This window comes from Balaenoptera borealis, assembly GCF_965194805.1.
Source record: "Balaenoptera borealis genome assembly, chromosome: 20".
NCBI classification, from domain to species: domain Eukaryota; kingdom Metazoa; phylum Chordata; class Mammalia; order Artiodactyla; family Balaenopteridae; genus Balaenoptera; species Balaenoptera borealis.
The window spans coordinates 48686235-48698434 of NC_138879.1; the positions used below are offsets into that span (position 1 = coordinate 48686235).

At 43.6% G+C, this 12200-nt stretch overlaps 1 protein-coding gene across 4 annotated transcripts in view; it reads right to left on the reverse strand.

The window, feature by feature from the left end:
• Positions 1–7954: 7954 nt before the first annotated feature.
• METTL16 (methyltransferase 16, RNA N6-adenosine) overlaps positions 7955–12200 on the reverse strand; it is a 56992-nt gene continuing 52746 nt past the window's right edge. For all 4 annotated transcript variants that reach the window (XM_082370691.1, XM_082370694.1, XM_082370692.1 and 1 more), the window contains 2 exons: positions 10264–10437; positions 7955–9337 (listed from right to left, as the gene is read on the reverse strand). In XM_082370691.1, coding sequence (XP_082226817.1) covers positions 8714–9337; positions 10264–10437 — 798 coding nt within the window. In that variant the 3' untranslated portion in view covers positions 7955–8713. The remainder of the gene's footprint in view (positions 9338–10263; positions 10438–12200) is intronic.

Here is a 12200-nt window from a genome sequence, read left to right on the forward strand (position 1 = left end):
AATTATCACCCACCATAAACAAGAAGAAAATGTAAATGACAAAATGGAGGGAAATACTGGCAAGATGTGCCCTTGCAATTTCAATAACAGAACACTTGGATAGAAAAGTGAACACAGAACATAATTTAAAATTCATAAAACAATAAATAAATGAAGTAACATAAATATATTATGAAAATGTTTGGCCTTGCAATACCGTAATAAAATTAAAACAGTGAAAATATTCTTTATCAGTTGATAAAGGACTTTTTAAAACTGGCCTTCTAGTGCTATCAAATGTGTGGTAAAAACAGACACCTGTGGAAATGTAAAGTAGCACAACTTTTTCAGTGAACAAATTGGCAATATATATGGAAAGCCTTTAAAAGAGCATTATCTCTTCTGCTTCAGTAATCCTTACATAAATTTATCCTAAAGCAATAAGAAAACACATAAACACTTCTGTACAAACATATTCACTAAGTATTATTTACAGAAGTGAAAACCAGGAAACCCGAATTTCCAACAAGGAACAACTGGTTTCGTGAAGTGACGCTCACAATATGGCATGTGAAGAAAACCGGGTTGTTAATAAATGAAAATGTTAACAGTGGTTGTCTTTGGGCAGTGCAATTACTGGCAATTTTTATTTTCACAAGTTTTCTGACACATAGATTAATTTTAAAATCAGAAAAAGGTTATCACAATATATTGCTAATGAAAACGTTTATAAAATAGTAACACAGAATGTGATTCCACATTTGCTGTTCAAAAATATATATGCATATAAAAATACTAAGATAACAAAATGTAAAATAACTCCATTTGAGTAGTGGAATTATAAACTTTTATTCATTATTTTCTAAAGTTCTTATAATGAAAACATTTCTTTCGTAAAATGAGATTATACTAAAGGGGAAAAGTTCTCCCTGCTTCATCAGGAAGGGCCTCATACCTCTTTTTTTTTTTTAAACAATGTTTTTTTGTTTTTATAATTTATTTTATTTATTTATTTATTTATTTTTGGCTGCGTTGGGTCTTCGTTGCTGTGCGCAGGCTTTCTCCAGTTGCAGCGAGCGGGGGCTACTCTTTGTTGTGGTGTGTGGGCCTCTCATTGCGGTGGCTTCTCTTGTTATGGAGCACAGGCTCTAGGTGCACGGGCTTCAGTAGTTGTGGCACACGGGCTCTAGAGCGCAGGCTCAGTAGTTGTGGCTCATGGGCTTAGTTGCTCCGTGGCATATGGGATCTTCCCGGACCAGGGCTCGAACCCATGTCCCCTGCATTGGCAGGCGGATTCTTAACCACTGTGCCACCAGGGAAGCCCTATACCTCTTAATCTCAACTAACTTGACCTGCTGCTGTGGTTCTACTTCCCATCCTAGTTTTTCTTTCTGCTTCTTCACCCCTACCCCTCCCCCATCTAAATCTGCTCTTTCTGCTGCTTAGCTCTGATATCCCCCAGAAACAGTCCAGGTGAGAGGTGTGGAACAGCACTAAGGCACTGCCACCAGGGGTGGAGAGGCTGGGCTGGATTTGGGGGCTCTTTTGAAGGTGGACGATTTTGGACCCTAGTGGTGAAGGAGAGGGAGGAGCAGAGATTTCTAATGTGGATGGCTGGGTGGATGGTGGCCGAGAATACAGGAGAGAAGCAGGTGCAGACAAGCTGAGTTTGCACAGCCACAGACCCGGGGAAGGTGTCCACTGGGTGGCTAGCTATGCGGGTGTTGGAAGTTGAGGAAAGGCCTAGACTTGGGCGTGATGAACGTAGGAGTGGGCAGTACTGAAGTCACGGAGTGGACACGGTCAGCCACAAGTGAGAGAAAAAAGCGAGGCCCATGGATAGAATCTTTGGGATTCTCCCTTTAAGAGGTGAGGAGAACTCTTAAAATGGGAGGGTAGGCAGCAACCAGACTTTAGTAGCTGAAATAGAGTGAGGAAAGTGGAGGCAGCAAACATGTAGACAGTCCTACCACTTGGTGGTAGAAGAGGCCACAAACTGATGGTCTACCAGATCTCTATAAAATACTGAATTCGCTGTTAGGGTTTACATTTTTCTCCTAAATCTGGATTTCTGGATTTCCTCAAGAAAGAAGAGGAAGATCCAACAACACTGGGCAGCTATTTCTGCATGGCAATAACCAACAGGAATTGAATAAAAGCTGCTTCATAGCAGGAGTACTCCATCAGTGGGAGCTCCAGCCCTTCTTGCCTGGCCCCTGGTGCAGAAGATGAGGAAATACTTCCCTTTGTGAATTAAAGTCCTCATTAGTGCGCATCTAGACTTCACTGAAATAGAGGCCAGCGTGTGATCCATAAGCCCCACGTTTGGCCCCCCAAGGCAAATCCTGGGACAAACATACCTGAACTAGGGATCCTGACCAGACTGCGAATGCCCATTTCCCAGCAAGAGACATCACATCAAAAGCCTCTGGAGGGCTTCCCTGGTGGCACAGTGGTTAAGAATCCACCTGCCAATGCAGGGGACACGGGTTCGAGCCCTGGTCCAGGAAGATCCCACATGCTGCGGAGCAACTAAGCCCGTGCGCCACAACTACTGAGCCTGTGCTCTAGAGCCTCCGAGCCACAACTACTGAGCCTGCACACCACAACTACTGAAGCCCGCGTGCCTAGAGCCCATGCCCTGCAACAAGAGAAGCCACCACAAGGAGAAGCCTGCGCACCTCAACAAAGAGTAGCCCCTGCTCGCCACAACTAGAGAAAGCCCGCGCACAGCAACGAAGACCCAACACAGCCAAAAATAAATAAATAAAATAATAAATTTATTAAAAAAACAAAAAAGCAAAAGAGAACAAAACCCAAGAGCGCCTGGAATTACAAACGTACGGGAGCAAGTCCGCCCTCACCCACTGCCCCAGGCTCAGCGGTGCTCCCTGGGCAGCCTTCTTTTGGGCAGAAGCAGCACAGGCTTCCCTGCGTGGCTGCCAGGGCCCGCCCCCAGCTGGGGACGTCCCGGCTCTGCTCCCAGACGCTCAGCCACACTCCCTGAATGGGCCCACCCGATGGCAGGCAGCCTTTCCTTCTCTCCAGATTTACACAGTCCATTCCTCTACCTGGGGAAGATGACTTGCTATTTTTATAACAATTGTTACCTTCTCCAGCAAGATCAGAAAGTACGTCAGTTTTGCATTCTCTAAGTGAAATATTTGATGCTGCCTAAAAAAAAAAAAAATCTTTCTTCTGTTATTATACAATTACGTATTGTCAAGAGTCGTTACCTAATTATCAGTTATTTTACGTTGATTCTGATGCAACATGTGCTTACACTGGACATTTTATTTTGTGGTTTTGCTATCTACTTAATTATCTGTACTACTGCCAAATACAAAATTCTATAAAGATTTGGTAGCATAAGTTAAGAACTAATTATAAGCAATTTCGCTTATTACATTTTGTTCACTGATCATAGGCTGGAAAATAATACTACCTTCAAATGCTACATTGTGAAGGTGGGTAAGAGATGCTTTTCTATTCCCTGTGTCATATAATTGAAGTCTCCTTCCCTAGAGATGGGTCAAATAAGCCCAGAAGTCCATTTCCACCCTCAGTGTAGCACTTGTTACGAATCTTGAGATTTGGTACGAAATCTCAGTCTCTTATCTCTGGACCTGAGCTCAAGTCCCACCTCTGTGACTTAGCTCTGTGAACAACCTTAGGGCAAGTCACTTAAGCCCTCTGAGCTGCCACTTCTTTAACTGATCACACAGGGACTCCATCCCTCTTTGAAGGGTTACTAAGTCAGACAATTTACGTAAAGGACGGACAATAAGTACTGGTTCCCTGTTCATCCTCCCAGTACACAGAAGCTTGGATTTTGCTCTCAGTCAGAGAGTGGCAGTCTACACCCGCAGTTATACACTTGAGGTCTCAGCCTTTCCACCTGAGTCTCTTGGTAGAAGATTTTCTGACCAGAAATTGAAAACTCAAAGGAGACTAAGAAGAGGTGAGCAAGTTGAGAAGCCTACTCTTTGTTCATGGATTCTCCCAGGTGCTTTAGTATTTCTCTCACTTAACTACTGCTACAACTCTGGGAAGCAAGAATTCTTCATCTTTTGTATGAGGAATCCAAGCTTTAGTGAGAATGACTGACCCTGTAAGTAGAACTGGAACGCAGACCCAGGTCTGATGAACTGTGAAGGCTGTGCTCTTCTCTGTTTTCCACTCCCCTGCACTTTCTGGTCCACTCCGTCTTATCTCCGTTCCCTGGCTCCTAATAAGCACCTGTGGTCCCTCACTTCCCTGCAGAGAGCCGGAGTCCCCGACGACGTCTCTGCTGGGGCTGAGAGAGGCGGAGAGGCTGCACCTCAAAGGGCATGCAGAGCTGCAAGGCCTTCAGTCACAACACAGTCCCCTGGGGTAAAAGCAAAGCCTCCGAAAGGCAGCATTAGCTGTTCCAACCAGCAATTGAAAAAAATAAACCGCTGTTTTAGTCATTTGGGTGAGTCACAGCAGAGGATCTGAATGTCTTTACAGAGCAGAGCAGGAACTCTCTGGTATGTGTGTGAGGCCCTGCTGCTCGTGGGTGAGCCCCATGCAGGGCTTTCTAATACTGTACTGGCACAGGCACCAAGAGGTTTGTACTTGGGAGCATTAGAAAGTTCAAGACCATCAATGCCCTGCTCCAAGAGGCAGAGGCCAATCCATTCTCACTAGTAAGCCTCTTCTGGGTTTTCCTGGGGTTAGTGCCCATTCAGCAAACTGATTCTCCTGAGCATTAACTTCTCCAAAAAAGTTGTGGTCACATCCCTTTCCTAGGGGCACCTCCTGGCTGGCTGTAAAACTGCTGTACCTTTGAGACCTTCCTTCTCTCAGAGGGTTCCTTAGTTTTCCAAACTGGACCTTCTTCCTCCTAATATACAGGTCTGTTGCATGGCCACCTAGGACATCTGATCCTGGGCCATAAAAATAAGGGCAGCTAGAGCTTCCCCTTGAGCCCACACAGACCCAGGGTTAGTGACAGACATGTTCCACACAGAAACACCTCTCGTAGGAAAGAAGGCCCAGCTAACCTGCATAATATACCCAACACAGAACCAACTGTGACAATGTTTTATGTAAATAACACAGCACATGCATGCTCTTCAGCCAGCCAGATAAACCAAAACAAGAACTAAAAGACAAAAGAAGATTGAAAGCAGCTTCTTTCTTAAGGCTCTCTAGACTACTCTTCCTGCAACAAAAAGCTTTTGAAAAGTTACTATTTAAAATCACTAAACATCCCCCTCTGGTACCCCCATTAACTAGAGACCAATAAAAAGTTGATCCAAGGGACTGACCCAACCTGGATATATTTTAGAGTAGCAGCACAAGTCAACTGGTACCATAAAGAAACATAAAAAGGTTGAAAGCTTATGCCCAGACTGCAGGGTGGTGGGGTTTTCTTTCTTTCTACTTTTATCTCTCTGATTTTTTTTTTAATGTTAAAATGTACTTGCTTCCATAAAAATATTTATCTGAGTAGCAACTGGGTATTTCAAGACAATACCAAGGACACAATTTTATCCACGCCACAGTGAAGTTGATAAAAGGGCCAAATACGCCCCCATGTGGCTACAGAGGAAAATGCCTCGGTTTAAGTAAGAAGGAGGGGCTTACAGGAGGCCTCGAATTTTCTACAGGCCTTTGCATCTTTTTCACACCCTGCAGTTTTATTACTTGTCAGAGCTTAGAAGTTGGTGTGCTCACATGGTAAGCTTTGATTTCTATCAAGAGAAGAGAGGTTTCATGTTTTTAAAAATATATACTAAAGTTTTAAGTAATCCACACGCACCCTTAAGATCAGTTGAAACTCCAACACAGAGACACTAACCCTACTAGGACAAGCAGCGATGCTCTGGCGTGTGAATACCTGGGCAACGATGTGGGGTGAAGGGACCAAACTGCTGGAAGCAAAGCAGATTCCAAAGAACAAAAGCAGCTTATTCCCCTCCTTGGAAAACAAGTTCAGCTTCTGTTCCCACTTTGGTTATCAAGAGATCAGAAGCCAATGCAAGGGACCAGAATAGAATTTAAGATAATACCACAAAGATTGAATTCCATACCAATCCATCAACATGAACTTGACCTCTAGACACTTCGGCAAGTATCACTCAACATTATGATACCTGGGTCAATAACCTATTTCTTCTAAAAAAATTCCTTTTCCCCATATCAGAGGTGTAGGCTACCACATATCACACACATTGTTAAGTATATGCATAAGTGAAAGAATTTTTAGATGTCTTTTCAAAATGTTTCAATGTTCTCTCATTAGATAGAAATAACTACTCAGAGAAGGAAATGAAGACACACAAATGCAAAAATGGCACTCACAGCTCTGGCACTGGAAGCTTCTGTTGTCACATACTTTTTAAATTCTAAGAGCATTAGCTTAACACCTATAAAACGTCCTCCATGACACCAGGCCTTAAACCTGGGGCACCAAACACATATAGACACAAGACACGTCTCCTGTGCCTCCAGGTCCACAGAGGATTCTTTGGAGACCTCTAAGTATCAGACTTAAACAAAGGCTAATACTGCGCCTGAAGCACATCTTGAACAGGCGAGGAGCATAAATAATGCACTCCTGTGACAACATGGAAAAATACTTACAAGACATCAGATGAGAAAAGAGCATAATATAAAACTGAATATACAGCATCAACACAACCAAAGTTGAACCCACACACTCACACACCCCATCTACAGAAAGAGATTAGAGACTAGAAGGAAACACTGAAATACCAATAGTGGCTGTGCTTCAGAAGGTTGAGACTAGGGGTGATTTTGAAGCTGTTTTCTCCTTTCATCTTTCCAAATCTTTAATAATGAGCATACACTACTCTTTTATAGTGAAACAAACAAGCAAATACTTAGTGACCACTTATCAAGTGAATGGTTGTCACCTAACTCACTTATCCTAAAATTTTCTGAAGATATAAACTAGGTTTGGGTCCAGCATATGATTCCAATGTGTCCTAAGAGGTAAGCAGAGCAGGATGGTGTGGGTGGGTACAGGAGATGAGCACAGGAATCTAGGGCCCTGCAATGAATCTTGGCTCTGTGGGACCCTGGGTGTTGGTTTCCTTATCCTGTCAAAGAAGAGGCTGGACTAGCATAGTGGTTCCTAATCCTCAGTGAGTTACTAACCGCTCTCTCTAAGTCAGGGACCCTTCTCTCCAGAAAGAAAAACCAAACATGTCCAGAGCTTTTGGAAATAATCCAGGAGGCTATGGGTTCTCCAGAGGCCCACGACCAGGTTAAGAACACTGGTTGGTTAATATGTTCTCTTCTGCAGCTCTGTCTCCACGGCCACAAGGAGGTATAATGTGGTCCTATTTCCACTTCCTGTATCTTTGCTGAGGGGCTGGTCTAGGTGCTGCCAAAGTATGCCAAGGTCATCAGTTTTCTGCCCCAACCAATGCCACCTTTTAAAACTGTGGCTTAACTACACAGTCTTCTTTGCAGATAGCAAGGAGCTCTGGCACCATACTCAGAAATTTCAGGCTAAACAGAACCCTAGGCTGCTGGTGTAAAATCAAGCCATGGAAGTCAAGCACAGCAGAGGATAACTGAGACACCAAGAGAATAAAAGAGAGACTCCTTTTCCGGAGACATTCCTGCCGAGCCCTGACACTACAATTAGAAACATGTTTTAAGACCATGGTTACCTCAACCTTAGAATTCTCCAATGGTAACAGGTAAACACAGAAGGGATTACAAGGGAACCCAAAAAAACCGTCTTTGATCAGCGACAACTTATCTGCCAATAGATGAGACTTTCTTAAGCAACTTACTACACATAACTATCTTGCTCCATTTTTATTTCAATCATCAACCACTTACCCATTCAAAGCCAAGAAAATATTTTCCCCAACCCCAGGATTCAAACAGGATTGACAGTTTTCAATTCTGAATACTCTTATATTAGCTCCACTTCAAATGTCGAAACAAATAAAAAAAAATCACACACCAGTAAAACTGCTACAAAATAGTACTTTAAACAGGTTGGAGGTAGGGGTATGGCTTCATTCTGCTGTATCTCAGTCACATCTGGCAGTTTTGCTTCCCTAATTCTGTTTCTGAAATAACGAACATCAAAACAGACAAGAGTCAGGAATATGCCGATGTTTCCGACGTTTCCAGGCGCTTCCTGATTGGCCCTTCTTCCTGGCATTACTGAGCTTTCTCTCCCTCACTCTCCCGCCACCTACCATTAGGCCAGTTCCCTTCTCAGGACTGACACAGGGGTCATCAATTATATGTACCCAAAGTCTTCAGTCTTAAAGGTGACTTTAGAAGAAGGTACAGGGCTACCTGGTATACCACCTCCACCAGGGGGTTAAGAAAGTCACCCCTTCTCAGGAAGCAACCAGAGGTGACAGAGAGAGCGTGATGCTCTGTAAGTTCTGACCAGGATCAGACTGCAAAAATAATCCTTTCGGCCTCAGAAAACCAGTCTAAAGCTAAGGTGATCAGCTTAAGTCAGGTTTGAATCCCTTATGAGTTTATTGATGGCTTTTTGTTGATGCAAATAACCACAATTCTTCCTCTGAACTACCATACTACAGTGCCCTGTTAACTTAAAAAAAAAGGGAGGGGGGTGTTTAAAAGGGATTAATTTGTTTCAGATAATTCCATATAATGCTACCAGTGGGCCAATGGTGGGATTCAGCTTGCCACCCCACAGGCTACACTCCAAAGCAAGCTGCTTTACTGTGCAAGAAGTTTGGAGTTAACTAGCAACAAGCCTGAAAATTTGGTTACGTATGTAAGTACAAAGTTGGTTCATCAAATCCCTGTTCTGGCCCTCAACCCAATGCATTTCAACTAAGGCATCATCTACCTCCTTCTTAACGTTTATCAAACACTTGAATAGGTAACATCCAGCCGCTCTTTGGAGATGGTTCCCTTTTTCAGACACTGGGTTGCTGAACTGCTCAGAAGCCTCTTGGTCCTGGGCTCCATTACTAGAGCCTTTACAACTTTCCCAAACCTCCATCTCTCCCTTTTCCTCACTCCTTTCATCCTCCATGGGTTCTGGGTTTTCCTCCTGGGAAAGCGAGTCCTGGTTTGGGCCATGGCCCTCCACAGTGGCAGACTCGTCTTCCTGTAGAGCAGGCCCGCACAGAGCACTCTCCTGGGGACCATGAGCCAAGTCTTGGCTGCTGCCAGACTCCTTAGTGGGGGACCTTTTCTCTTCCAAGGCTTGGATGACGTTCTTGGGAGCTCGGGGAACTTCTCTCAGTTGTCTCACTCGGTCCCTTTTCTTCCTCCTTAAGTGAATCCAGGAGTTTTCTATGGCTGTTAGGAAAAGGCTAATTTCCTCCTTTCCACAGGGAACTCGTTTATGCTGGACCTGTTTGGAGGAAAAACAGAATTTTATAGGAAATCACTTTTCTCCTCTGAAAACTCCTTAGAACTTTCTTTTTTAAAAAAGAAAAGAGGGGGCTTCCCTGGTGGCACAGTGGTTAAGAATCTGCCTGCCAATGCAGGGGACATGGGTTCGAGCCCTGGGCCGGGAAGATCCCACATGCCGCGGAGCAACTAAGCCCGTGCGCCACAACTACTGAGCCTGCGCTCTAGAGCCCGCGAGCTACAACTACTGAGCCCATGTGCCACAACTACTGAAGCCCACGTGCCTAGAGCCCGTGCTCCGCAACAAGAGAAGCCACCGCAATGAGAAGCCCGCGCACCGCAACAAAGAGTAGCCCCTGCTCGCCACAACTAGAGAAAGCCCGTGCACAGCAACGAAGACCCAATGCAGCCAAAAATAAAATAAATAAATTTATAAATAAATAATAAATTTAAAAAATTAAAAAAAAAAAAAAAAGAAAAGAGGGCTTCCCTGGTGGCACAGTGGTTAAGAATTTGCCTGCCAATGCAGGGGACACGGGTTTGAGCCCTGGTCCAGGAAGGTCCCACATGCCGCGGAGCAACTAAGCCCGTGCGCCACAACTGCTGAGCCTGTGCTCTAGAGCCCAATGAGCCACAACTACTGAGCCTGCGTGCCACAACTACTGAAGCCCGCGTGCCACAACTACTGAAGCCCGCGCACCTAGAGCCTGTGCTCCACAACAAGGGAAGCCACTGCAATGAGAAGTCCGCGCACTGCAGCGAAGAGTAGCCCCTGCTTCCCGCAACTAGAGAGAGCCCCGCGCACAGCAATGAAGACCCAACGCAGCCAAAGATAAACTTTTTTAAAAATTCAAAAATAGAAGAAAAAAATAAAAGAAAAAAGAGATTATTATAAGTACTTCTTCAATGTGCTTATTAACCAGGTACCTTCAGATCGGTGAGAATTTTTTCAATCCATGTTGTCACAACTACTATGCCTTCCACTGTCTCAGAGCCCAAAGACGATGCTTTGAGGGATAATTCTTTCATCACAGATTCCAATACTACAAATGTAATGGGTTTCCTTGGCTTCTCTAATTTTCTTCGCTTACTTGGTGGTGACTGAAAGAAAAAGAAGGCATGGGAGAAGAAGAAAGGTTATCCAAATAATTAAATCTCATGCCTTATAATGAATTCAGCTTGGGAAATTTCCATGACCTCTGCTACCAATCACAGAGCACTAAAAACACAAAGGCCTTTGCATATTTATTTTTAATACTCAAAACAACCCTGCAAAATGGGTTTATCATCTCCCCATTTTACAGAAGGGAAAAACTAAGATACAGAGAGCCTATGTAATCAGCTCCAGGTCACACAGTTAGTATTTGTCGAGTTAGGATTTGAACCCCAAAGCCAGGTTCTTTTCTGCCATACCATGTTGCCTGTGTTCTGGCTATCAGGATGTAACTCCCCCACTTATTAAATGTCCTTAATCTACCTGTTGTGCCCAAAACAGGCCTGTGCAAGTATTTCTTTCATGGCACCTCAAGGACCCCGAGGGCATTGTGTTCTTTTCTATAAAGAAATGCATGGCTTAAAATCACCACCTTGTAGCCTGAGTTTATACTTGCCAAGGCTTGAAAGAAAGCAGCTGGTGAGCCGCAGCTTGTGAGATCACATGCCAGGAATGACCAGGGCCACCAGAATTGCATGGGCGGAAAAGGACGCTGAATCTTGGTTAACATTAGGGCCAAGCCATTGGCTAGCTAAGCACTGCCTCTCAGCTGGGGTGAGGGGACACCAGTACCGAAGAGAACAGTGGATTTGAAAGCTGGTTCCACATAACTCAACGTTGTCGTCTTTCTTTAAATTTCAAGCTTGGAAAGTGATTTACACTCTACCCACTAGAGGGACTCAAGTTCCATTTTAAAAACCAAGTGACACTGCTGTATTTAAAGTTTATTTCTTTAAAGTAAAAACTTGCTAAATTTTTTTAAATGACTCAGTTAAGACCAGATATATTATGGATACTTTAAGAGACAGACTTGTAGACAACTTTTATCAAAACTTATAAAAAATTAAGCTAATTCTAAGGTTAATGGGTCAAAATGAGCAGGATTATAAGAAGAAAGGCTCAAAAAAAGGAAACACCTAGTCAGCTTTGAAGATCTTTTCCTAAAAAAAAGCCTGTGATAATTGTGCTGCTAACTCCAGTTCTGCCTGGAAACAGTGACAGAGCACGTCCATATACACACACAGTCAGGTCCAGTTACTGGGTGAGGCCTTATAGGAGCTAACCAGCAACTCCCTACCCCACACATACACAACAAAATATCCAGTTTATTCTATGCTAGAAAACTTTTAGATGGTATTTCTTAGAAACAATCTACATTTTCTCTTTATACCAGATATGAACTAATAAAAAATGGAAATTAAAGAACAATAGAAAACAAGCTTAGAAGAAAAGGACCAAAAACAAAGGGTGTGTGTATGAGCCAGAAGCCTGCTCTTGAGAAATGAATGGTGGACTCTAAGCCCTGAGTCTGAACTTGCTCAGTTAATGTTGCAGACAAGATGAGACAAATTCATGTTGACATGAAGATAGTAGTATTGTTATTACTCAATCACCCAGCATAAGAAACATAATTTCTACAATTACAGAAAGCCTAACATTTTGCACTAAGGAGCTTAAGATATGATTATTAAGCTGGGGGTGAAAAAAGATGGTGGTGTTGTAGGAGGAGGATGGGGGAGAAGAATCAGATTCCCCTTCCACTTCCTGACATCCAAGGCTGTTAACATGGAAAGGTCACCGTCACAGGGCCATCCCTGACAGCACACCAAAGGTCATCTACAAATATTGCTAAAAGGATAACGCCCCATCT